The 27,112-nt window shown below is 42.9% G+C and overlaps 2 protein-coding genes across 4 annotated transcripts in view; one reads left to right on the top strand and one right to left on the bottom strand.

The window, feature by feature from the left end:
* The window catches only part of COL4A1 (collagen type IV alpha 1 chain), a 209,256-nt gene extending 188,709 nt beyond the window's left edge, over positions 1–20,547 (bottom strand). Inside the window, exon 1 of the mRNA XM_037896797.2 lies at positions 20,323–20,547. Coding sequence (XP_037752725.1) covers positions 20,323–20,400 — 78 coding nt within the window. The 5' untranslated portion in view covers positions 20,401–20,547. The remainder of the gene's footprint in view (positions 1–20,322) is intronic.
* COL4A2 (collagen type IV alpha 2 chain) overlaps positions 19,686–27,112 on the top strand; it is a 246,965-nt gene continuing 239,538 nt past the window's right edge. The window contains exons 1-3 of one of the 3 annotated variants that reach the window (XM_043535436.1): positions 19,686–19,893; positions 21,403–21,512; positions 21,713–21,773. In XM_043535436.1, the coding sequence (XP_043391371.1) occupies positions 19,861–19,893; positions 21,403–21,512; positions 21,713–21,773 (204 nt within the window). In that variant the 5' untranslated portion in view covers positions 19,686–19,860. Of the gene's footprint in view, positions 19,894–20,730; positions 20,870–21,402; positions 21,513–21,712; positions 21,774–27,112 lie in introns of those variants that run through there. The other 2 variants (XM_037896774.2, XM_037896782.2) reach the window with 2 other exon arrangements.

The following is a 27,112-nucleotide window of genomic DNA, read 5'->3' on the forward strand; positions in this document are numbered from 1 at the left end:
TCCATAATGACATTCCCCTAGAACCTCCAGGGCCCCAAGGTCATTCCTATGATGTCAGCACTTTAATACAAATCTTCCCTGTCTTTGTCCTATTGGTCCGTTTTCCCCAATTCCAACTCCATTGGTCTCCTTAACACTTCGGACAAAATCCTGCAAAATGCTGAGCACCTTCATCTCCTACTGAAATGACTTCAGTAGGAATGGAGGTCATTCATACCTCCTAGGAAGTACTCAGTACTTCACAGGATTAAGCTCTTTGACCTGGAATTATTGCACAGGTCTCATGGGTCTGCAAACAAAAATTTTCTATGCCCATGACACAGCCACATTTTTCAAGAACAGATCCTCTGCACAGTCTATCCTACCAGACCATTCCCGGAAAACATGCCGAAATCTACTATTTGTTTTGCCAGTGTGAATCAGATCACATTTTGAATGATACATTACTGTGCTGTTTGATTTTTCTCCAATATTTTAACATGCCTATGGGTGTGATTCAAGTCAGAGTTTGGCCCAAAGATTTTTAGTAGCAAAACAACATTCTTTATCTCACTAAGGTTCGTAATGGGAAATAGTATTTTAGTTTTTAAAATATGAATAAAATTTACAAACAGTAAGACTATGATGCATAAGGGCTAATGTTACTCCATTTTAGCACAAAGCAGAGACACAGTCCTCCCAGACCACAACACCCTGATCTTTCATTTTCTTCCTTGCTTCACCTGTCATTCCATATATTATTCCCAAATATAGCCATGTTGATTTCGCCAATGTTTCTATCTCTAATAATCTTGTATCCCTTATTCTTAATGAGCTCATGAAGTAAAGGAAAAGATGTTTACTTTAGTTACAAACAGAAGAATCATATAATTTACTTTAAAAAGATTGCAGCATTTCAAGCATTTCTTTGGGATAATTCTATCTAATCCCCCTGGCCCACCCTTCCACAAACACATGCATTTTACAGAGTTTGTTTAATTACAACTAACTTAAAATTTCTGAGTTTTGGTACTAAATCATTACTCACACATTCATCCATATATTGCAGGGTAGTCAGAATTGTTTTTTTCTTATTCCACTAACAGATAACAGATTTGTCATTGCCATAAATGGGACACATAGCTACCAGTACAATATGCAAATTCCTGGGATGTTTGAGACATCTCTCTCTTGACTTCCCCTTCCTTTAATATATATACTTTGCACACCAATAAATTCATTAATATATGAACTTCCTGATCATATAATGTCTCATCAATCAATACCAGTATATTTCCACAATCCTACTTGAGTTTCAGTCTTAAGAAACAAATACTTTTAGACTCTAAACACTTATTGTTATGAGCATTAGACTGATACTTATGGTACACAATCAGCATGCAGCTATGCAGCAAAAATTAGCACACAGTCAAATTAGTTTTATTCTCCAGCTACAATTGAACCATTTTAGCTGCCTGGAGCAAATGTATTCCAAAAGTATAAACCATTTTAATTATTTGTTCTGACCTAAGCACCTTAGGAAATATGCTGAACCACAGAACCAGCTACAAATAACAAAATTACACGTTTTTTTCCAAAAAGGTATGTGGTTATTGCTTTGAAGGAGAGAGCTTTAAAAGTGCTTAGTATCGGTCTAACTCTGCTCTCAAGTAAATCAATTTAACACCGAGCACTTCTGAAACTCCCACCATAAGCATGTATATAAACAAATAATGTTTACATGAAAACAACCTAAAATGTGTTCCATTCCACTAAAGTTTTGACCTGCCTGATCCATTAGTAGAATGGTTCAGTATCAATGCACTGTTCTAATCAGTAGAAAAACTGTAATGGAAGGCACCCTGGCTGGAAGAAACAGTTTGATTGTGTTGGTGAAAAACTAGACCTCACATGTAGTTAGAGAAGACTATAAATTCCAAGGTGGTTGCATTGAGAAATGGTGGGGCAGAGCAAAAGGCCCACAACAAACTGCCCTTTTTTGATAATGTGAGTTGCCATGGGTCCTGACCCACTAACAAAATACTGAAGAACAACACTAAACTTCTGGCAGCTTTTAAAAAGTTCAGTATTAAATCTAAAGCTCATCTGAAGTTTCCAGCAAATCTCAATACAGATTTGAACCAGGGAGTCTCAAAAGCACGAGCCTTTCAACATGATCCTTCCTTAACTACCTTCACTTTGGAAGCTGGCAAGGTTCTTCCCATCTTTATTACCCAGACTCTGACCTCTTCCTATTGCTGCTGTTGTAGATTTACTAGTGGGATGAAACCTTTCTCGTAAAGGGGGGCTCAAAAACCCTGGTGCAGACTTATCTCCAAAACTAGTTCCCTCCAGAAGACAAAGAACATTTTGTACACTATTCACTTCACTTTATCTCCGCTAGCCCATAAGAGTACAAAAGACTTTCCTAAACCATTTCCAACAACTTTAGAGTCCACTACAAAGTGAAACCTGAATATAACTATTGGGGTCCAATCCTGCAGCTCTTCCACTGATTTCAATGTGTGTTTTGCTCTCATTGAAAGATTTGCCTGCTAGCTGAGGCTCTTTGTGTAAAATCTAAACTTGTGACTTTTCATTTAGATAAAATACTGCATAAATGGACACAGAAGCATAAATACAATATCAAAATCTAATATTATATTATTATTATTCCCAGCAAAAATTATAAAAGCACAGAATAAAGGACTACAAATTAGCACAAAAGAGAAACCCACAGCGAGGCACCCACTTAGCGCCATATGTGCACATTTGATCACCTGACTAGCATTTGTGGTGGCTACATTCTAGGAGCTGATACTTGAAGGGGCCCGGCACTAGCTTTTTTATGGGGGACAACATAATTTCTGCATTTTTAAAACTTCAAAGCTACTCCAGGTTCATTTGTTTTGTCTCCTTGAATAGCCATTACCTTGTTCTGTGGTTTCAAATCTCACACATTAAGCAGGTCTTGGCTTAGCCAATTCCTGGATAGGAGACCTTTATGGAAAACATAGATGCGTCAGGAAGTTGTATTAGTGAGTCAGCTGGCGGTACCCTTCTCTCTTAGTAAGTACTGAAACAACATCCCAGTGTAACATTAGAAGGATATTATGTTGTTAGAGGTGCTGTATATGGATCAGATGTAAAACCGAGGCCCTGATCATTTGTGAATATCTGAGATTTCACAACCCCTTTCTTCAAGGATAGGTGTGTTAACTCTAATATTTTGGCCAAATACCAACTCTAGAAATTATATGCTACTGACTCAAACTCCTCCCAGAGTTTCAGTTGGGGTCAGTTTTTTTCTTCACTTCTTGACGTGAATTTGTGTGCTCAGTGCTGTTAAACACGTTGCTGCATTCCACCTGTAAGACAGTGTCTCCCGAGGTGCTTCAAAGCTTAGCTGTTTCATAGTTGTCTGCTCTTCAAGATCATCAGTTGTAAAGGTGCTATATAAATGTGAAGTCTTATTCAGAATGAACTACAATCCTTCCAGTGAGGATGACAGTACCTACACTTACATTAAGTTTTTCATTGGTAGAACTTAAAATGTTCTACAAAGTATTATTATTCCTACTTTCCAGATAGGAAAGCTGAAGCACAGACAGGTTAAGTTATTTGTCCTTGCATCTCTTGACAACTTGCCCCATGCTCAGTCCACAAGACAACTGTCCTTTCAGCATATTACAGGTTGGCTGGCCCCAGTAAATTAAGCAGGTCCAGCTCCCCTGTGCCAGAACAAGCGCTCCCATTTGACCAATTAAAGAGGGCAGGGCAGCTCCAGAAGGCTATAAGGAACCAGGGAGAAGCTGAGAGAGACCTGATGAGGGAGGGTTGCTGTAGAGCAAGGATCGGCAACCTCTGGCACACGGCCCACCACAGTAAGCCCCCTGGCAGGCCGGGATGGTTTGCTTACCTGCCACGTCTGCAGGTTCAGCTGATTGCAGCTCCCACTGGCCGCGGTTTGCCGCTCCAGGCCAACGGGGGCGGCGGGAAGCAGCGGCAAGCAGCGGCCGGACATCCCTCGGCCCGCACCACTTCCCGCAGCCCCCAGCTGCACTCCACTGACCTGGAGTGGCGAACCTGCAGATGCAGTAGGAGCTGCGATCAGCCGAACCTGCAGATGCGGTAGGTAAACAAACCGGCCTCGCCCGCTGGGGGCTTACCCTGGCGGGCCGCAGGCCAAAGGTTGCCGATCCTTGCTGTAGAGCATTGGTTCCTGAAGGAAGGCTGAAGGCAGGAAAGTAGCAAGAAGGGTTTTCTGGCTGGTGTCCCCAAGCTAGAGAGCCAGAACTGGAGAGGGCAGAAGGCAGGAGAGCAGCAGAGGGAGTTGACTGCTGGCTTCCAAGCTGGAGCTGAGGGATGGAGAGGGCTGAAGGCATGGGAGCAGTGGAGGAGCTTACCTGTTGATGTCTGAACATCGGAGAGTTGGAATCAAGGGGGACAATGAGAGGGCCTGGGGAAGTGAGGGATGCTCCTCTAGTAAATATATCCCAACAGAGAGGCTGTAGTGGTTCCTGTTGGGAAGAGCAGTGCAGCTGAACAGGGCAGGGTGGCTGTTTTGGCAGAGGGACAGAGGAGGACTGACAAAGAGTCTAGGTATGGTGGAAGGCACCGGCATGTAGTATGTAGGGCATCAAGGGATAAATTGTTGGGATTTTAATGACCGCTTGCACTGGGGTGATAAATGGACTAAGTGTTGGGAGTTAAGTTCTGGACCATTTGCACAATGTTTTCTAATAGACCTGCCCCAAGAAAGGATACTATTGAGGTAAGAGAGCCTGGCGTGGAGCCTTGGAATTGACAGGGGAAACTGAGGCAAGCAAACGGGTCGTGCAGTGGCCTGTTGCATGAGGGCATTCCAGTTGGTGCTGCCCCTTAACAGATTGTATTGCAGAATTTCTCCCAACTCAATTTACCATGCCTCTGGGCTTGGGGAGGAGCCGGGCTCATGATGTTGTTTTTGTTGTTAGCGACAAAAGCGAAAATAGAATGTTTGAAGTAAAATGTTTCAGGTATTCAATATATGGATTCATTTTTCACTAACCTCCTAGAACGTTCTGGACCTTTGTAGAATCTTGTGGAACCCTCCAGACTTTCTGAGAACTACATTTTCCTGGAACCTCCGAGAATCTGGTCAGGCATGCCCTCGTTGGTATAAGGGGCGGGGCGTCGCCAGTCAGTCAGTGAGATATAAGAACAAACTGAAGTGAAGTGAGAGCCCAGCTGCAATATTGTGAGCCTTGTTTTATTATGTAATTGGGAAAGTGTACTTGTGTTTTAAAACTTGAAGAATAAAAGTGGCAACTAATAAAGGACATATTTAATGAGACACCAGAGATATCCACTGAAGCCCTATCTATGCAGCAGTATAAAAGAAATACTGTTACTTCTTTTGCCATGCTTAATATGTAATGTTCAATTACTTTCTACGATTGCAGAATATAGACTTTTGCTCTCCCTAATACTTTCTGTTTTCCCCCCATAAGGAAGCCTTCAGGAACTCAGTATAGGAAGCAAAAAGCTCAACTGCAATCTATTTTGCAGCAAGAGGCAAATTTGATGGGAAAACATCTGAAACAAAACAACATTGCTACGGCCTAAAGCCCCATCTATCATCCTAGTGCAGAAGAAATTGAGGAGTGAAGCATAAATGATGGAAGTCCTATTACTAAGGAGTTAGCAGATTTACATGAAGATAAGGAATAAAAATGTGAGGAAAATGGTGGAGAATCATCCAGTTTTCCTGGCAGTATAAAGGAGAATGATGATAAAGAAGAATGTGGCTCACAAGAAAAGGAGAGAAATTATAAAAAAATGAATCAGCCTCACATGATGACAGAAACAGCAGTGAGAAAACCTGCACACCACAGATCGCAGTGGTGTGATCCCAAACTTCACCAATATTGATCAAAATTGTACGAATGGACAAAATTGAAGATATGACATTTCCAGTAAATGAGCAGAAGCAACACTTCTCAAAGTCACACTGCAAACGAGTGCTCAAGAATGGTAACAAACTGAATCGGCATTGGCTAATTTACTCAAAATCAACTGACAAAGTGTTCTGTTTTTGCTGCAAAATATTTGACAAGAATGCCAAATCGTTGCTTGCACTTTTCGGGTACAATTACTGGCACAATGTAGCTGATGCAACATGAAAAGTCACCCAGTCATTTTATGGCCTACTCCAAACGGATGGAGGTAGAGTCCAGGCTCAAGCTGAATAAATGCATAGACACCGAAAGCCAGCACATTATTAATGTAGAAACCCAGCATTGCAGGAACATGCTCGAGCGTCTGATCTCAATTACCCTCGTCTTTGCAAAGAATATTTTGGCTTTCCAGGGCTCGTCGGATAAGTTGTTCGCTGAACATAATGGTAATTTCCTTGGTTTGGTATAGCTCCTTGGGAAATACAATGATGTCCTGCATGAGCACCGACGTCGAGTAGTTCATAAAGAAGCTATGGACGATTACTGCAGCAAAACTATTCAAAACTAATAGGTTGATTTTATGGCAAGGAAGGTGCTTGATAACATATTGATGCGGCTTGGCAAAGCGAAATACTGGGCCGTAATAAGAGTGCAGTCCCAACATTAGTCACAGTGAAAAAGTGTCATTTACAGTAAGATTTGCTGACAACGAGGATGGCTGTACCCAATAAAGGAACACTTAATCTGTTTCTAATCTGTGGACGACTCTACTGGAACAGGCCTAACAGAACTGTTTATGAACATTTTGAATGAGAATAAAATAAAGCTTCAGGACTGCAGCGACCAAGGCTACACCAACAGCGCAAACATAGGGAAGAAACAGCAGTATCCAGGCATGGATCCTTGTGCTGAATCCAAGAGCCTTCTTCGCGCCTTGTGGCTGCCATTCCCTCAACCTGTTTGTATCAGATGCAGCAGCATATTCTTTAGATTCAGTATCTCTCTTCAGAGTACTGCAAAGGATATATATCCCGTTTTCAGCATTAAGTATCAGGTGGGAGATCCTCATAGACAATGTTACAAATCTAACCATGAAGACACTAAGTGACTGGGAGAGACGCATTGACAGCATAAGGCCAGAGAGGTACCTAGTGACTGAGGTTTATGACACCCTGATGGAACTGACGCAATCAAGTAAAGCTGAGGCCAGAATCTGTCATGAGGCACAAAGCCTGGCAAACCAGATCAATGACTTCAAATTTCTGGTCTCAGTTGTGATTTGGCACAATATCCTGTTCCAAGTAAACGTTGTATGCAAGACATTACGAACTCAGTCTATGGACATCACAACCACTGCTACTTTGATAAGAAGCTGCCTGGATTTTGTTGTGGCCTACAGAGACAATGGATTTGAAGATGCCATTACTGCTGCCAAAGAAATGGTGGAAAACATAGGAGTTGAGCATGTCTTCAAGGAAACTCGTTTCATCAGAAAAAGAGACAGTCTGATTACAAGGGCAGAGATGAGGCGACGGGAAACTTGGAAGAATAATTCAAGAGGGAGTTTAGTTTTCAAGAGGGAGTTTATTTGCTCGCTTGTTGACACTGCTCAAGTGTCCATCAGAGAAAGGTTAGGACAAGTGAAGCACCATGAAAAGACCTGGGGGGGGTTTGTATTACCTTAATAAGTTGCTGGCGGACAGGAAAACACTCTTTAACAATTGTACGGACCTTCACTGGATGCTGACACATGAGGAAAGTTTGTATGTCAATGATAAAGATCTCTGTGTCAAAGTGTACAACATCCATCACGTTTTGCAACACAAGAAGCACTCTCCACTCCATGTTCTCCAAATCATTCATGATGCAGAGCTGAAGGACGCTTTTCCTAATGTGTGGATAGCTTTGAGGATTCTGCTTAAGCTGCAGCCACATTTACGTGTGGTGAGCAAAGCTTTTCAAAGCTCGGGCTCATTAAAACATATCTTTGATTGACGAGGGCCAATGAGAAACTACCATCACTTGCTATTTGACTGCTTGAAAATGCCATTGGCCAGTCTTTGGATCTCTCTGACACTGTGCTTCAGTTCACGAGGTCAAAGGCGAGAAAAGCAACCTTTTGAACTGAAGGACTAGGGTTAACATTCTAAGGTTGTCACCTACTTTAACCCTGTAACAATTTCTTGATGTTAGTGCATTTCAGTTGTTCTTAAAATAAAAAAGTTTCTATAACCTTAGACAAAACAGTTTTTTTATTTGCTTATATATGGCATGAATAAATACAGATTTATACATCCGAGTGTGAAAACTTATTGTCTTATATGACAAGGATAAATCATGCATGCAAATCGTGCATCAAAGTCATGAAATGGGGTATAAATGTCATAAAAAATAAGGCATTCAAAAGTTTAACAAATGAGGGGCTGCACCAAAGACGCTCCTCGCCTGGGGTGCCATTTGGTCTAGGGCCAGCCCTGCCTCTAATCAACGTTATAGTCTCTCACTGGGACCTCTCCCTTTCTGCGATCTCTCATGAGATATGGTGACTAGAATGAAACACAGTATTCCAAGTATGGCTAAGACACTGATTTATATAATGGCCTTACAATATTTTCAGTATTTTCCCCATTTTTGTAGATCATAGTATTTTGCATATGTGCACATTTTGTTAAACCACCACTGCACAATGAACAGAGATTTTTTTTTTTTTTTTTACAGATGCCCAAGTCTCTTTCTCCCAAATGGCTACAATTATCTTAAAACCCAGTAGTATATGAGTAATTCAAAGTATTCCTTCCACGTATCATACAATGCATTAGTCAACAATTTCATCTGCCATCATGCTGTTCATTCACCTGGTTTTGCTAATTCCTTGTTATATCTTAAATGACACAAATTTCTTAAATTAGTGAAAATTTGAAACTCTTGCCACCTTTCTGCTTACCCACTTTTTCCAGATATTAATAAATGTATTACACATCACCAGTTAGGTATAGTGCTTCAGGAAAACTTTTGCCATGTTGAAGACTGCACATTTATTTGTACACTTTATTTTTGGTCTCTTGGCCAGTTTTTGATTCCTGACAATACTTTACCTCTCAATCCAGGGCGATTTAGGGGTTTGTTTTTTTAGTTTTTTAAAAACTGTTTTAAAATCCCTTGTTGTTATGGCAGGGCCTGAGTTGGTGTGTCCTGGTCTGTGAGGAGATTGCTTCTGATGATGAATTTGGAGAGGTTGTGAGGTTGGGTGAAGGCCAGAAGAGGGGGTTCAGGAAAGCTTTCTTTCAGGATGGGGTCTCCTTCAAGTATGGATTATAGTTGTTTGATGATACCCCATATGGATTCCAGTGTTAGGTGGTAGGTGACAACTAGTGGTGTGCTGGCAGAGAGGTGTTTATTTCTGTATTGGAGCAGGTTTTCTCTGGATATTTGGGTGGCCCATTCCAGGACACACCAACTCAAAGTTACACCACATCCTGCCAGAACAACAGAGTCAAAACAAACCTGCAGACATATATATCTCCACTTCTACAATGATCAACACGCCGCACAACATACCTTTCAGGATCCATGTGGCCTACACATGCCTATCACAATGTGGTATAAGTCATCCAATGCACTAAATGCCCCAATAACAATTACGTGGATGAAACAATCACTACACTCTTGAATGAACTCACACAGGAAAATAATAAAAGACAAAAACTCCCTATCACCTGTCGGTGAACACTTTTCACAAAGCAATCATTCTATATCTGATCTATCAGTCCTCATACTCAAAGGAAACTGGACAACACTGATGAGCGTGGGAGCTTAAATTCATAACTCTGCTAGACACTAAAAACCATGGACTGGACAGAGACACTGGATTTACAGTTTATTACAATAATCTGTAATCCACTAACCCCCTCTTTTTGTCCTATAACTGCACAGGTGTTAAGGAGCCACTCTACCTTGAATGAAAAAGAGTACTTGTGGCACCTTAGAGACTAACAAATTTATATAAGCATAAGCTTTCGTGAGCTACAGCTCACTTCGTCGGATGCATCCGATGAAGTGAGCTGTAGCTCACGAAAGCTTATGCGCAAATAAATGTGTTAGTCTCTAAGGTGCCACAAGCACTCCTTTTCTTTTTGCGAATACAGACTAACATGGCTGCTACTCTGAAATCTACCTTCAATGGTCCCTTAGAATATGTGCTAACTACTTATGCTAAACAAGCTTGTCTCTCTTAACAACAGAAGTTGGTCCAATAAAAGATATTACACCTAACCCACCTTGTCTCTCTAGTATTCTGGGACCGACACTGCTACAAGTACAGTGCATACTCTTAGCTTCCTAGCAGTCAAGTGTAGACCCATTGATTCTCACAGGCTTGTGCTTCTGATATACACTTGTATATGAAAGTATTTCTTGGGGGTTTTTTTAGATCTTTGACAATTTCTTCCTCAAATTCCCTCTCAGCCCTCTTGAAAACTTCCATCTTAAAAGTGCTCTCAAATACACAAAGTAAACAAACTGAAAAGGAAGGAGAAAAATATATTCTCTTTTATCTTTTGATTATCATCATCTAGTCTCAACAGTATTTTCCTCCTTCCTTTTCAGTTTGCTTACTTTGTGTATTTGAGAGTACTTTACGTACTGTCTACTTCACTGTTCTGTTGATGATGCACAGCCTTCCTCAGGCTCAGCAAGAGGCTTTATGCCAGAAACAGTAGCAGCAAAAGTGTGCACAAACAGATAGGAGAGAAAGATGAGTGGGCCTGAGCTTATTCTGATCTTGACTAGTATGGAGTTCCACAATCTAGGACCCTCCACTGACATGACACTACACCCACTCTTGAGGGCTTCACCCTGACACCAATGTTCCAGCATCTGAGTGCAGCAGTGTTAGTGAATCATGAACAAAGAGGCAGTGTAGCCTGAGAAAGTTTAGGAGCAGGACCAGGACTTTGGACTGGACACATAAGCAAATGGCCAATAAGAGCACAACGCACTTGTGCTCCAGTTGGAGTTTCTATATGCATGATCACCTGATAAATCACAGGTAGAATAAGGTGTTTCTCTCCATTGTCCTTACCTGATTGTCAAGAAGCACAGGTGAGATCTAATAAGACCCTAAGGTTTCTCAGATTCTAGCCCATATCTGAAATATATATGATGTAGAACAGATGGCTGTAAAAGAGTTTCTGGTTTATCGGCACTCAGATACTACAGTGATCAGCCTATATAGACTAAAATAGGCTGATGCAGGGCTGAGATAGAAGGGACCAGAACTGAGGTTTTGTTTTTTTAATACGTGCAATGCCCTATTTTACACTTTAATATTAGTGTGTCTGAGTTCTCTCTTCAGTTGAGGGCATTTCAGTGTTTATTTACCTTCACTTAATTGTTCATTTCTAATGTTTAAATTTAAAACACTGTAATGTTTATTGGGATAGATAGATAGATATGTTTTTACATGACTGTTTAGTTAAAGCTAGAAAAGACTAAGTTTTATATCTGCTTAAAACATTGCTTACCTGTTTGTATACACCAAACAGTAACGGCAGGAAAGAATGAATGAATATTTTATATTTTATTTAGAGTACACTTGCCTTTTACTTTACTGCAAGTCTATACAGATTTGAATTAAGACACCTTGAAATGGCTCCCGCTATCCTGAATACGGAAAGGGAAAATTTTCAGTCAGGCATTAAAATTCCTGTCATTTACTAAGCCACTCCTCTAAAACCCTACGGTGGTATATATTGTAAGGTCATATTTAGTCTACAGTAAGACATCTATTCCAACTATTTTATTCTATTGGAAAGTACCTTCTTCATGAGTATTTTTATTGGCATACTTGGCAACCTCTAGTCATAGAAAACTAAGGATAAAGGATGGTTATGATTCAGCTGTATGTAACACTTTTGTTAATCACATTAAACTTGTAAGGGTGAGATGTTATCATACAGACATTACCATGATCGTTCTAAGCATTAATGCAAATTACTAAATTCTGTGTAATGTAAGACATAGTAGTTATTTAATGGGCTGTGTTCTGCCACCTTACTGATTGTTAGACCATTACCTTGCTACACAAGTAGCTCCATTATACATGAGAAGTAAAGTGGTACTAAATTTGGGTAAGGATGGTAGAACTGGCCTTTATATTAGGATTAAGCTATAAGGCAATATCATCCTACTGACCCCAGATATTTCAAAATCATGAGTGGATATTATGCATTCCACAAAGTTCACTATGAACAAAATCATGGAATTTTGGCAGAGCCTTGAATAAGGGGTACCACCACCTCAGGTGAAGCCCTGGAAGAATTGTGATTCATAATCACACCTTCTCCTAGGGTACCACATTTGCACTGTGGGAGGGGTGCTGTTTAGGGGGAAAGGAAGGGAAGAAACTTACTGCACCTTTTAAAGGGGTGCAGCTTACTATCTCCTCTAGAGCAGTGGTTCTCAAAGTCGGTCACCTGCATGTTCAGGGAAAGCCCCTGGCGGGCCGGACTGGTTTGTTTACCTGCTGCGTCCGCAGGTTCAGCCGATCGCAGCTCCCACTGGCCGCGGTTCACGGCTCCAGGTCAATGGGGGCTGCGGGTAGTGGCACGGGCCAAGGGACATGCTGGCTGCCCTTCCGGCAGCCCCCATTGGCCTGGAGCAGCAAACCGCAGCCAGTGGGAGCCACGATCGGCCGAACCTGCGGACGCGGCAGGTAAACAAACTGGTCCTGCCCGCCAGGGGCTTTCCCTGAACAAGTGGCGGACCAGCTTTGAGAACCACTGCTCTAGAGCAGTGCTACTCAAAGTGGTGGTCCACAGTCCGGTACCAGGCCGCGAGCCATCGGCTGCCGGTCTGCGCGCACATTGGAAAAAAAAATTGCCGGTCCCCCACATCAGATAGCTTGAGAAGCACTGCTCTAGAGGATCCCTACTTCCTCCTACTTTACTTCATGGCTGCATGAGGGCTAGGAACAATGTAGTCCTTATGCACTCTTTGCAGCTCATCTGCTCATTGTCTAATGCTCTACCTTAACATTTTTTATCTTGCCTAACTGTATTCATGTATGTCAAAGACTTAAAAGCGAGCACTTACAGTGTTCCATGCTAAGTGAAATCTCACAATTGCCCATGATTATTTCATTTCTCAGATTTTGTTCTAGTCTTCTAGACTCTAAGATGTAGATAATACACCTATAAATATCATTTTTTAAAATGATGACAGTTAAAGCACAGTAATGTTTTGCCATAATGACCAAACAAAGTAATTCTTTATAAGAGCTGGTTGAAATTTTTCCATCTAGATTGTTTTTGTATGGAAAACTGGGATTTTGAAAAATTTTGCAGACAGCATCTACTTCTTGTGGAAAAATCTGACTTTTCATTAAAAAGCAAATCTTTTCAAGTTTCAATTTTTGATTAAAAGACAAATGATTTTCCTTTTTCTTTAATTTTCTGAAGGAAAAAATCTATTTTCCAACCAGCTATACCATAATCACCATTAAGTCAACATCTGGAAAGAGTTATCACCGTGTAATACCTGAGACACTGCAAGAGAAGATGGTGGTGGTGATAATCGATAAATATTTTACTTTAATACCTTTGACTGCATGTGTTACTGTATTCTTTACAGGTCTAAGATATTGCATCATAAGAACTCTTGGAATATTAATATAATTCCTCAGAAAATTCTATACCACATGACTGAGAAGGATTTCAGCCCAGACAATTCAAATGAGAGTAAAGTTCTTACCAGCGCTGTCTGTGTCCAATCATTCACTTTCTACATTGGCTACTGCCTAAAACAGTTGTTCAGGTTATAGCCGCCTGTTTAATTTTAACATTGGACCTGCCTTACAAGGTGCTGAGGACTTTTTTAATGGTAACTGCTATGAATAATAGGAACAATTATTCATCTGAGCTACACCAAGTGACATCAATGGAAATTTTGAGAAAGCAATGGAGCAGACCTTCTAAACAGTTATGAGGAAAGTCTTTCTTTTTTTTTTTTTTATGATGTGGCTTGTTGAATCTTTCTTTGTTTAGTCTAGTCCTATAAAAGGAACAATATTCATAACAGAGTCTATGCACAGTAAATGGCTTTTGAGAATAAATGTCTGTTTAATAGCCTGAAAAAGCTATTTATTGTCACATGTACTCCTGCACTCCGAAAGAGTGTATGAGCAAGTAGAATGAGTCCAAAGCACTTTTTTAGAACATAACAGATAAATTATGCAATTATAATAAAAACCCACATGTAATGTAATTATAACATCTGTAAAATATAAATTCATGACTAATAATAACCATATGTTATATAAACTAACATATGCAATCCCAGGAACGATAATTATTAACATAAAATGAGTAAGATACAGCTGGATGTTACAGTTAGTCTACAGAGCATATAATCACAAATATTTATGGTTGAATGCTACAGTACTTACCTGCCCTCATATCAATAAAACCACGAAGAAGATAAACAAATAGCACCAAAAAATCCTTACAATTTGTTGGGTCTGTCTTAAATGAAATAACCTTAAAATGAATGCTTCTTTTAGAAGGCCCACCATTTCTTATCAGCAAGCACATATGAAAAGGCAAACATTCAGAAAGTGTTCATTTGCTCTCATGTTAAAAGCTTTTATGTCTAATTTCAGCCTGAGGTATTCTTTAAACAAATTAATAAATCCTTGACAACAGAGATTTAACATTACATCAGTGTTAACTACATTGGTGGAAATAGCACTACCCTTATAACATTTTGGGCATGCTTTTATCATTTTTCTAGTCTACCTTTTCCTGCCAACTTAAACAGTAATACATCTGGCTCTTAGAGAAGATCTAGCTTTCATTAAGTCAATAGCAAAACTTCCACTGAACTCAGTGGGAGCTGGATTTGTATCTTAGAGAAACTGCTAAATTCACTCCTGATGTACTGTGGGTGGGAGCATCTCCTTCACTTCACTGAAGTTCAGTGGCACTGCACCTGCTGATACTAGTGGCAATTTGCCCCATCATTTAAAAGTATTGAGACATTAAGTCCCATTTCAGAAAACAGAGAAATGCAGCTGTGGCTTTGACTAGACATCAAAAAAGCAGCTAGGATTTCGTATCACAGTGATTTCTCAGATAAATAATACAGTACTAATATAAGGAAACAGATTTACTTCACCAAAGAAAAATGCAGCCTTGAGGGTGTTGCAAATGATAACCCTTGCTGGGTTCCATAAAACAAACTAGTTCTGTAACTTACTGAAGGGAATAGCTCTCAGCCTGATCTGAACACATCTTAACTAATCCCTTGTTTACAGTTAAGTTCTCCCTCTGATTTTGGAATAGAAACTGATCTTACTGGTAAATTTAAAAAAAAAAAGCTCGGTTTGCCAAAAAAAAGAAAAAAAAGCTTTGTGGGTTGGCATAGAGCACATTTGGGTTCTAGTGCCGTAAATAAATGCATTTAGTAGAGCCATCTGACAGGGCTCAGGGGGAAGCTGTCAAGACCATGCCTTTTAAGTTGAGGCATGCAGTCCTGCCATTAATTGTATTGCTGCCCATGCCTGTTCACAGCTGGCTTTGAAGCATGGTTCTATTGTGTAAGGTGACTATGTAAGAGCAGCCACCTTCTTACTCAGCACCTAAGCTGCTTCTTACAAGAATGAGATAGGTACCTGCTCACTCCATGCAAAACAGAAACAGGAGATAGTGGTCCCTTCCTATTAACTTTTAGCCCAGTGGTTAGCACACTCACCTCGGATGTGGGACTCTCTCAGGTTTAATCCCATCCCCCCTCCCCGCCCCCCCACCTCTGCCTGGGTTGAAAAGATTTGAACAGGGGTCTCCCACAACTCCAGAGACCACTGAGCTATGGGACATTCTGATGTGGGGATCCATCACTCTCTCCTGTTGAAGCTATTCCACTTTGGATAAATAATTGAAGAATCATTGAAGCCAGGGGACTTTGGGTTTCCTACCTCCCACGTGGGTGCCCTAACCACTAGGCTATAGAGTCATTCTCTCTCTTTCTCTCTGGCCTGATAACTATTTCTCCAAAGTGGAAAAGCTTCAGGAGAGATGGAGGGAGCCCCACATCAGAATATCCAATGGCTCAGTGGTTAGAGCACGCTCCTAAAAGGAAGGAGACTTCTATTCAATTTCTCTCTCCCTCATGGAGAGGGCAGAATTTAATCTATATGTCCCACATCCTGGGTGAGTATTCGAATGACTGAACTAAAAGTTATTAGGTGGGTTTCACCGCCTCTTGGATTTGGAAGGGGCCTAATCTGGTAGGTAACCTTTGAGTACTCCTACCAGAATGGGCCCCACAGACAAGATAAGTGGAGGAGTGCCTATCTTCCCCTGCATTGTGGATCCCACTGGGGCTTAGGTGAGATATCAGTGCCCAGGTACCTAGAATGAGGCAGTAACACACATGCCTAGAGGCAGCAATGTAAGGACCAAAGAATTTTTACAGCAAAAATGTAGGTGCTGAGTGAGTTTAGGCATCTACAGGTTTAGGCTATATCTATACTTACAGCAGTGTGTAGAATACAGATAGCACATGCTCACCTAGCACAAGTGTAAATAGCAATGTAGATGGCAAAACGTTACTCAGGCAAGTAGAATAGAGTGCCTTACCCTGGGGTTGTCCAGGAGTGTATGTACCCCACACCACTCTCTACATGCCCAAGCAGCCTCCCGCATTTATGCTGCTATTTTAACAGTGTAGTGTCCCACTGCTTGAGCCTTTTCCAACCGCAGTGAAAGGCTCCTGTCATGTGCAAAGGCTCCAGTAGCTCCCCACTGCAAGAGGCTTTCACTAAGACTGTAGCTACACATGTAGTGCAGGGGTGACAGAGCCTTCCCAAAAGTGAGGGGGTCTGGGGCCCCTGCCCCCGAGGCACCTCATTGCCCCTTCCCCCAGAGGTCCCTCCTTTTCCCCCAAGGCTCCGCCTCTGCCCTTCCTCTTTCCCCAGAGGCACAGCCCCCAGCCAAGCCAGAAGCCGGAGCGGGGCTGGGGAGCCCGCCTCCCTCACCTCGGGGTGGAATGGGCTGGGCTGAAAGCAGCCTTCTGCCCATATCCCCACCCCCTGGATTTCCCACCCAGGGCAGGTGGAGGGACCCAGGCTCCACACAGCTGCTCGCGTGCCTCTCACCCCAGCCCAGCTCTGGGTGGGGGACGGGGCCTTGGAGCTGCAGCCCGGCCAGGGTAAGAGCTGCACAGGCAGCTGCGGGGAGCTGCCATAGACTCTCCACCTGCCCGCGGTGCAGGGGACCCAAGAACAACCCCTGGCCTGTGTCCCTGCCCTCTGGGCCCCCACCCAGGGCAGGTGAAGCGTCCGTGCTGTGGTGCCCCACAGCTGCCTGTGCAGCTCTTACCCTAGCCGGGCTGAGGCTCCAAAGTCCCACCTCCCAGCCAGAGTCGGGTCAGGGTAAGAGCTGCATGGGCAGCTCTGGGGAGCCAGTATGGAGCCACGGACCCTCCACCTCCATCTGATCTGGTCGGGGAGTTTGTGGGGCAGGGACAGGGGCCAGGGGCTGCCCCCAGACCCCCCGCTCTGTGGACAGGTGGAGGGTCTGCACGGATCCCACAACTGCCCAGGCTTCTCAGCCGGGCTCCACCAGCTGCTGGCCTGGCCAGGGGGTGGGGCCTCGGGGGGAAGAGAAGGGGAAGGGGGTAGGATCCACCAAAAGTGGGAGGGTTATTGCGCCACTAGTGTAGTGACTATACGCTACAAACCCCCAAAAGTGTAGATATAGCCTTAGAAAGTAGCGGAGAGGGGGTTTTGTGGATCACAATGGTACCTAAAACTGTGACATAGGCATTTAAGACCTTTTGTGGATCTACACCTCAGAACTTATGTCAAATTTGCAGGACCACTAGGAAAAAACAAAAAAAGTTCTTTACTTGTAAACTGAGCACATTTGATATGGAATCAAAAACACAATAACCAAACTGCCAATTTCACAGTCATTTTTTCAGTAGAACTGTATTTTAAGCATATGCAAAGCAGTGGACCATTTGGGGCCCTGCTCATTTGAAGACCTTGAGTCCCAGGCAAGCATTGTAATTTATAGGCCAGCTCTACCAATCTCTACAGCTGTAAAAGTACAGTCAACCATTCCCATGGGTGTGGTAAATAAACATCCAGACATAATGATTGATGGCTTAGTGCCCAGGAAAGGGAAGCCCAACAGCATCCCTGCCATAGTGAGCCCACAACAATGCCCTTATCCACTAGGACAGCTTGCTTGTGTCCTATAATAAAGAGATACCTATACCAGTGAGTTGGCTCAATGAAAAGCAGCTGCCTGGGGCTTAACTTTTATCTGGTTAACAGAACTGCAGAAATTTTAACTTCCAAAGCATGCTTCTGTTTCCTTGTGGCATGACACTTGCCAATTTATCTCGCGCAGCTAATGCAATGTTGAAAGAAAGGCTAGTTAATGAATGAAACTGAAATCATTACTAGCTTTAGATTACCTCAGCCAGAGTCATGAGGTTAGTAGAACAACTTACCTTACATTTAGAGATCAATCTCAGAGAAACAATTTGCTCATAGAGTTCTATTTACACAAGAACTCAAAACATTTAAAATATAAAAGTGAAATTATTGATTGTATTAGACATTTGACAAGTTGGAAGCTTAAAGACAGATTCTCATATCTTTAAGAATATCAGACCTAGAATGCCAATGTGAATTGATATATTATGTTTTATAACATAGGAATGAACTAAATACTGTCCTGAGATGTGGGGTGGCGGGAGAGAGTATAATGTCAAAATGATGGGCACATAATGGAAAAGGCCTATCGGTAAACTACAGAAAAATCCCCGAATAAGCAAGAAAACTTGCTGAGATTCTGGAACCGTAGTAAATCTGCTATTAGCAGATAAGCAGCATCAGATAAGAAATCAGATTTCACTGGAGTGTATTTTCCTTCCATTTGGATTGATTCAAGACATAAAACTTCTCCATATCTTTAGATGTCAACATAACTAAACAAAAAGTGAAATCCTATATTAAATCTGTGAAAAATAAGGAGAAATATTCCTTATTTCCTTTCTAATTAATTTACCAATACTAGATCTAATTTTCTAGCCAATCAGAAAACAGATCATGTATAATCATATGCCCATCTTTAGTTATCAGAAGTCTGAAGCCTTATGTAACAAGAACTGAACTCAACTATTATAACATAGAACTAAAATTAGTACAAAAAATCAAGGAGCTGATAAAAAATGACTAAAGCAGAAGAATTTATTAATCAGATTTACTACACACTCTTAGGGGAATTGATTCCAGCTTCAACATATTTCAAGAACGTTAAGAAATTAAGTGTCCTAACTTGAGGAGTTTGACAGCTGATCCCAGAAAAAGTTGTATGATAAAACGAGTTACATGAGGAGACACCTTCATAGCAAGTTGAACTGGTTGCAGCTGGAACTTTTGTTTTTGTTAGGGAAAGACTATGGGGAGGCTGACCAGGAGAACCTTTCTCTGTTGCCAGCCATGCAATCTGATATCTCTACTTCTTCAGCACATCGCCCCTGGCAGGAGGTAATGATGAACTAGGAAAGCAGCCTGTACACAGATTTGGGTTCCCAGCTTTATTTAAAAAAAAAAATCCCACCCTTTTAATACATGGACGTAGTGTGTTTGCTAACCATTAAGCATGCCCCTTACGTTTCCTCTGCAGCTTCAGTGATCCTCGAAAAGGCGTGGGAAAGCGAGGATACTGGAGGTTCCACGCAAGTTCCTTAGGAGTAACCAAGTGGTCCCTGCTTCGGGGCCAGCATGGACCATCCCAGGCTCGGGATTACAGTGAGAAATGTAACCTACGTGTGTGTGTAGCCTTCAGAGACTCACACAGGACGGCTACTGCACTGACAACCTTGGCTGCGTGCCTATGAATCGCAACATGTTGCTACTTCTCTGTGGGAAATGAACACTCACAAGCCAGGGGGTGCCTCGGAAGTGAGTGAAAATATCCCCCTGAGTACATCAGCACAGACGCGGGACCAGATCTACCAGCAAGGGGCACCTGCATATCCCCGCACCCGGGCGGGCAAGAGCAGCCAGAGGAGAAAGCCACCTTGCTGCTGCATCACTTTTTAAAGCGAGGTCCGGGCTAAACCGGCGGGAGCCGGGGGGCACTCAGCTCCCGGATGAGAGCCCTGCTGCCCCCTGTGCAATCCCATCCGGCCACACTGGCCTCTCTCTCTATCCCCTTCTCCCCCGTCCACAAGTAACCGGGGGCGCCTCGCCCCCAGGGTCCTCACTGTGTCCCGTCCGCCGAAAGGGTGGGAGCGAAGCAGGACCGGGCCCGCAGTCTGGCCGCAGGTTTGGCCCGGGGGCTTCTGCGGGAGGGGACGAGGGCGGCGTGCTCCGCACCCGGGTACTCACCGCCGCGGACGCCTCGTCGGGCTCCTGGCTGAGCAGCAGCGCGGCCAGCAGCAGCCCCACGCCTCGCCACAGCCTCATCGTGCGGCTCGCCCCGCGCCCGCCGGAGGCTCCCAGCGCCCGGAGCGGGGAAGCGCGCTGCCTGCTCAGCGCCTGGCCGCGCGCAACTCCCGGCCCCTGCGCGCGTCTCTCCTCGGCCCCGGCTGCAGCGCCTCTAAAGCCAAAGAGGCGAGGGCTGCCCACATCCCCAGTCTGTGGGCGGCTGCCGCTGCCCCCTCCCCTCGCGGGCGGTGGCTACTGGGAGGAGGTCCGGCGAGGCTGCCCAGTGTCTCGTCCCCTCTGCGTCGCCCACCTCCGGCCGGCCAGTCCCGCTCCTCCGGAGAAGGAAGGGGGCAGTCTCCCGCCTCACCCCACAAAATCCACCCCCACGCGGCGGGCTGGGAGGACTCGGCGGCCGGTCTGACTCCAGCCCCTCGCCTCGCTGCTGGGGACCGGCTGTGGAAGGGGAATGCGCCCGGCCTGGGAAGCCTAGAGAGGTGGGAGCGGAGGGGTGAGTATCGGGCGCCCCCGGGAGGAGTGGGGGAGATGAGGAGAGCCGGAGCCGCTCAGCCCTGCTCTGATCGCTGGGAGCTCACACCTGGGCTGGCCCGGGTACCGGCGCTCCCGGCTGGGAGAGGTTTGGCGTGCGCTCGGGGACCCAGCTGAGCGGCGCCTCGGGTCGCCAGCGCCCCTGCAAAGGGCAAGCCTGTGCCTTGCGACGCGGCGGCCGCTGCAGACAGCGGGGGGTGGAGGGGCTGGGACTCCAGCGTAGCGTTTCCTTTCCAAAGCCGCGTTGTAGCTCGTGCGTCCCTCCAGGGCAGCATTCGCGCCCTCTCCAGAGGTGTGCCGCTTGGGGAGTGCCCCTTGCATCGAGCCGCCAGGAACGCGGAGACGGGAATCGCTAGGTGAATGGGAAGGACCTAGCTCAGCCCATGTAGCCTAACTCCCGTGTGCACAGGGCTGTTCCCTGCATGCAGTCGGTGTGACCTGCACATTCCTTACTCCTCACTCACACTGGATTTCTCCCTCTCGCTCTGGATCCAGGCGCTTTCCTGGGACAGGAGAGCTTTGCTGCTGGGAGCCCCGCACAGCATGGGAGACGAAGCAAAGATGAGAAGCTCGCGGTTCCTCCTCTCACGTCGTGCCCTTTGGCAGTAAGTAGCTTCCATCCCCTCCATACTTATTTCAAGTAGTTATTATGATGGGCACTTCTAATCATTGCCAAAATGCGGACAAAATTCTCTTCAAATGTAGGGCAGGGACCTTTTCTTCACAGTAGCCTGTAAAGCTATATCACACTCTGGGTGCTACAGCAATACAAACTCTTAATGTTGTATTTCTCCTTTCTGTACAGGGCTATGCAGGTCGTGCTGCTCTTGGTGTTGACCTCACTGTTAACTGGCAGAGTAAAAGCTGTAAGTTAAATGTCTTGTCCCTTCATTAGAGGAGAGAGAGGGAAAAGGGAAGAGGAAAAACCCACAGCATTTTTATTTGAGGTGCTATAGAGTTCAGAAATTGCATTCTTCTTTCCTAAATGCCTGATCTATCTGTCATTTCAATTAAAAAGAAAAAACAGCCAGCAGATCACTTACACATTAGCATCTTCAATAAAATGTATAACAGCCCCAGAGTTCAGCTTCCTTCACTATACTGGATTGCCTTTTGGGGCTTTCCTCTTTCCATGATTACACCTGTTCAAATCAGATTATTTGTTAAAGCAATAACAAGTCATTACAAAAATTAGCCCAAGATTATCTTTAGGGCTGTCGATTAACTCACATGATTAACACAAAAAAATTAATTGTGATAAATAGCAGATTTAATCGCAGTATTAAACAATAGACTACTGATTGAAATATATTAAATATTTTTGGATGTTTTTCTACATTTTCAAATATATTTGATTTCAATTGCAATACAGAATACAAAGTATACAGTGCTTACTTTATATTATCTTTATTACAAATATTTCCACAAAAAATGATAAAAGAAATAGTGTTTTGCAATTCACCTCATACAAGTACTGTAGTATAATCTCTTTATCGTGAAAGTGAAATTTACAAATGTAGATTTTTTTTTGTTACATAACTGCATTCAGAAACAAAACAATGTAAAACTTTAGAACCTACAAGTCCACTCAGTCCTACTTCTTGTTCAGCCAATTGCTCAGACAAACAAGTCTGCTTACATTTGCAGGAGATAATGCTGCTGCCTTCTTGCTTACAATGTCACCTGGAAGTGAGAACAGGTGTTCTCATGGCACTGTTGTAACTGGCATTGAAAGAAATATACATGCCAGATGCGCTAAAGATTCATGTGTCTAGGGTGACCAGATTTCCCATTTTTATAGGGACAGTCCCGTTTTTTGGGACTTTTTCTGATATAGGCGCCTATTACCACCCATCCCCTGTCCTGTTTTTTCACAGTTGCTATCTGGTCACCCTACATATGTCCCTTCATGCTTCAAGCATCATTCCAGAGGACATGCGTTCATGCTGATGATGGGTTCTGCTCAATAATGAATGAAAGCAGTATGGACTAACATATGTTCATTTTCATCATCTGAGTCAGATGCCACCATCAGAAGGTTGATTTTCTTTTTTGGTGGTTTGGGTTGTGTAGTTTCCGCATCAGAGTATTGCTTTTTTAAGAATTCTGAAAGCATGCTCCACACCTCGTCCCTCTCCGATTTTGGAACGTACTTCAGATTCTTAAATCTTGGGACGAGTGCTGTAGCTATTTTTAGAAATCTCACATTGGTACCCTCTTTGTGTTTTGACAAATCTGTAGTGAAAGTGTTCTTAAAATGAACAACCTGTGCTGGGTCATTGTCCGAGACTGCTATAACATGACATATATGGCAGAATACGGGTAAAACAGAGCAGGAGACGTACAATTCTCCCCTCAAAGAGATCAGTCACAAATTTACTTAACATTTTTTTTTTAACAAGTGTCATCAGCATGGAAGCATGTCCTCTGGATTGGTGGCTGAAGCATGAAAGGGCATATGAGTGCTTAGCATATCTGGCATGTAAATCCTTGCAATGCCAGCTACAAAAGTGCCATGTGAACACCTGTTCTCGCTTTCAGGTGACATTGTAAACAAAAAGCAGGCAGCATTATCTCCTATAAATGTAAACAAACTTGTTGTCTGAGCGATTGACTGAATAAGAAGTAGGACTGAGTGGACTTGTAGGCTCTAAAGTTTTACATTGTTTTATTTTTGAATGCAGTTATGTTTTGTACATAATTCTACATTTTTAAGTTCCACTTCCATGACACAGAGATTGCACTACAGTACTTGTATTTTTCAATTCACCTAATACTATTTCTTTTGTTTTTTTACAGTGCAAATATTTGTAATAAAAATAAATGTAAAGTGAGCACTGTACACTTTGTATTCTATCTTGTAATTGAAATCAATACATTTGAAAATGTAGAAAACATCCAAAAATATTTAAACAAATGGTATTCTATTATTGTTTAACAATGTGATTAATTTTTTTAATCGCTTGACGGCCCTAATTATCTTCCTTTGTGGCCCCAAAAAAGCCACCAGATATGTGGAAAAGAAGACATTAGTGTAACACCCATGGCGCACAAATGTGGGAAATTAACCTATGATAAATATCTTCATCTGATATTGATGCTTCATCTGAGCACAATCCTAATCTGTAGATTGAGTGAGCACTTAAAGATACTTTGATTTTTAACATAAACCAGTAACATTTATAAATAAATGGTCTTTTTAAATGTAATCAATTCTTATCTCCAAGAGGAAAACCTTGGATAGTTTGATACTCTGTTGCACAGATGTTAGTGAACATCATGCTGGGAACTTTTTAAATATCCCAGGCCATATTGTATTGTCTGCCAATAGGTGGGTAGGGTTATGGCCCAGTCCTCTTTGGAATGTCTGGGGCACTAAGGGCCTGTTCCAAAGTCACTGCATTCCACAGAAAGACTTCCATTAATTTCAATGAGCTTTAGATCAGGCCCTACCATTCCTCCACCCCTTGTGCTAATGGACTGTAAAGACCTGGTTTATGGCTGCTCCTGCACAGGTACCCAAATGAGAGTAAGACTTTGTGCACCTGTGCAGGGGCAATTATGATTTGGCCATTTGGGTTTTTTAGGGTATCCTACATTGGCTTCTCCTACATTTTTTCAGACTTTTATGACTGCATCTTTTAAAAATCTGTATGATTATTTTTGTGTAATAAATTGGTATAACAATTTAGGAAATAGGAGGTATTAGTTTTCAGAATATTTTGAAGCAGGTTTTGTAATAGTTACTAGTCTATTTCGCACTCAAGTCATAGCAGCCTTTTGGCTTCATAGGTGATTGCTTATCCTCTGTGGAAGATTAAGGTTGGATCCATCTGCACCCTGGTTTGAGCGGGAACATTGAGTGCAACAGATTTTGGATTGACTGAGATTTTGTTACCGGAGAAACGTGAAGCCAGGGAAGGAGAGGAGCAAGGAGCTAAGATGCCTAATGTCACATGCCCCTTTTGCTAGTCATCTCCTCTTGACAGAACTTGATATGTTACTGTGCTATGCAGTATGGCATGTGCTATAATGCATACCATTATAACATGTCAAATTCAAACAGCAGAAGGTGAGTGGTAGAAATGGCAAGCACTTGGCACAAGTAAGCCGGTGGTTTCACTGCTGGGGATCACCTAGGATTCAAATGCAGCAGCAGTGACATTCAATTCTTAGGCCATGTCTATGCTTTCCGGGGATCGACGCTGCAGTGATCGATGCACCTGGGGTCGATTTAGTGGGTCTAGTGAGGACCCGCTAAATCGATCACAGATCACTGTCCCATCGACTCTGGTACTCCACCGGAAAGAGAAGAGTAAGGGAACTTGACAGGGGAGTGTCTCCCATTGATGCAGCACAGGGTACACACCGCAATAAGTCAGTCTAAGCTACGTCGACTCCAGCTACGTTATTCACATAGCTGGAGCTGCATAAGTTAGGTTGAATTACCCCCCTATTGTAGACAAGGCCTAAGATGCAGTGAAAGGTGAAACATTATTTCCCCAGGGCCAGCAGGATGTATGTAAGTGGGTGAGGCAGTAGTATATGAGTGACTGTGAGTGGATAGCTGGCAGCACTACTGAAGATTGGTCTGGTGGATCTGGCACAGGAGTGGGATTCAGGAGAGCTCAATTCTATTCCTGGCTGTGCCCCCAAAATTTCTATGTAACTTTGGGTTACCTCCATGCCTCATCTTCCCTCTCTCTCCCTGTATGTGTATGTATATGTAGCATAATATTTACATATAATAGATTTATTATGAGGATTAATTCATTAGAATTTTGTGAGCTGCTTCAGAGAATTCCCAGGCTGGTTCCACCGCCTTGTCTGAATGTTGGGGGTGGAGGGCAGGAAAGGAAGACTAAAGGAGCAGGAAGGAGAATGTTTAGGGTTAGGAGAAGAATAAAGTGTCTTGGGACAGAGAAGAAGGAAAGAGTGTAAGTTTTAGGGTGGATGTGAGTTTTATGGAAGTATCAGGAAGGAGAGACAAAAAATTGAGTGGATCTGGACCACAGCTCTGTCTAACATAGAAGGCTTCAAATAGCGTGAAGTTGTAGTAAGTAGTATGTGTTGGGAGAACTTAAACAAGTTTAAATTCTCAGTTTGTTTAAGCAAACAGAACTTTGGATACCTCTCCCAAATTTATCAAAATGTACAGATCTCCTTTCTTTCTGTGCTTCCTGGACTACTTGGAATAGGTTTTTTGTTCATGCACTCAGCTTTTTTAACCTATGTTATCTTCCCCCAGCACTAACTGTTATCTTGTCCCTGTCTTCCCCTCAACCACAAAATGATAGAATAATGTCATTACATCTCTTGGAGCATGGATTACTAAAACTCTACACCTTTCTAGAGGTTTAGGTGCCATTTTAGCATTTTCTTTTACATGGTTTTAAATGAGGGCTACTTTTATTTTTAGCTACACCCTTATGGTGCACTCAGATGGGAACAGTAGAGTCACAGAAAAGAAGAGAGTAAAATGCAGATAAAGGAATTGAGGTGACATGAGAGTGAATATACTATACAAAGACTATGCAAAAATAGACTGCAAGAAATAGACAAAGAAAACAACATTCGCTAAAATGGACACAAATAGGGCCAAAAGCAGAGACTCTGAGCCAAAATCATCCCTCATGTGTAACTTCATTAACTTCAGCAGAGTTGCACCAGACATTCATTTGGCCTGTGGAATCAATGAGAGAAAAATAACCCAAGAAGAAAAATGATAAAGACAGATAAATAATAAAACTATGGGGCAGATGGTTCCTGCCAGCCCTATATTTGTATGACACTACCACCCTTCCTCCTGATGTAACCAGTGGGGCTGTTCCATGTGAGTAAGGGTGGAAGAATCTGGTCCTTTGAGTGCACCACACAAAGGTAAGAAATAAAGGGAAGAATATTTGAAGGAGAAAAAGGAAGAGGGGCAGAAGACTCAGGGCCATTGTAATGAACTCTGTAAAATGCAAATGTTAGTGGGATGACGTAGAGCTGTTGCAAACTTGGGCCAAAAATTTACACTTGCATAAATATGGAGTAATTTCATTGGCTTGGAGTGACTCATTTATACACATTATACACAGAGCAAAATTTGGCCCTTATTTAGATTGAATTCTAATTTCCTCATAAAATGTGACATAGTAGCTAAACTGAATATGGCTAAAGTTTTTGAGGGGCTGACAAATGCCTCCCTGAATATTTCATC

This window comes from Chelonia mydas, chromosome 1 (assembly GCF_015237465.2).
Source record: "Chelonia mydas isolate rCheMyd1 chromosome 1, rCheMyd1.pri.v2, whole genome shotgun sequence".
Classification (NCBI taxonomy): domain Eukaryota; kingdom Metazoa; phylum Chordata; order Testudines; family Cheloniidae; genus Chelonia; species Chelonia mydas.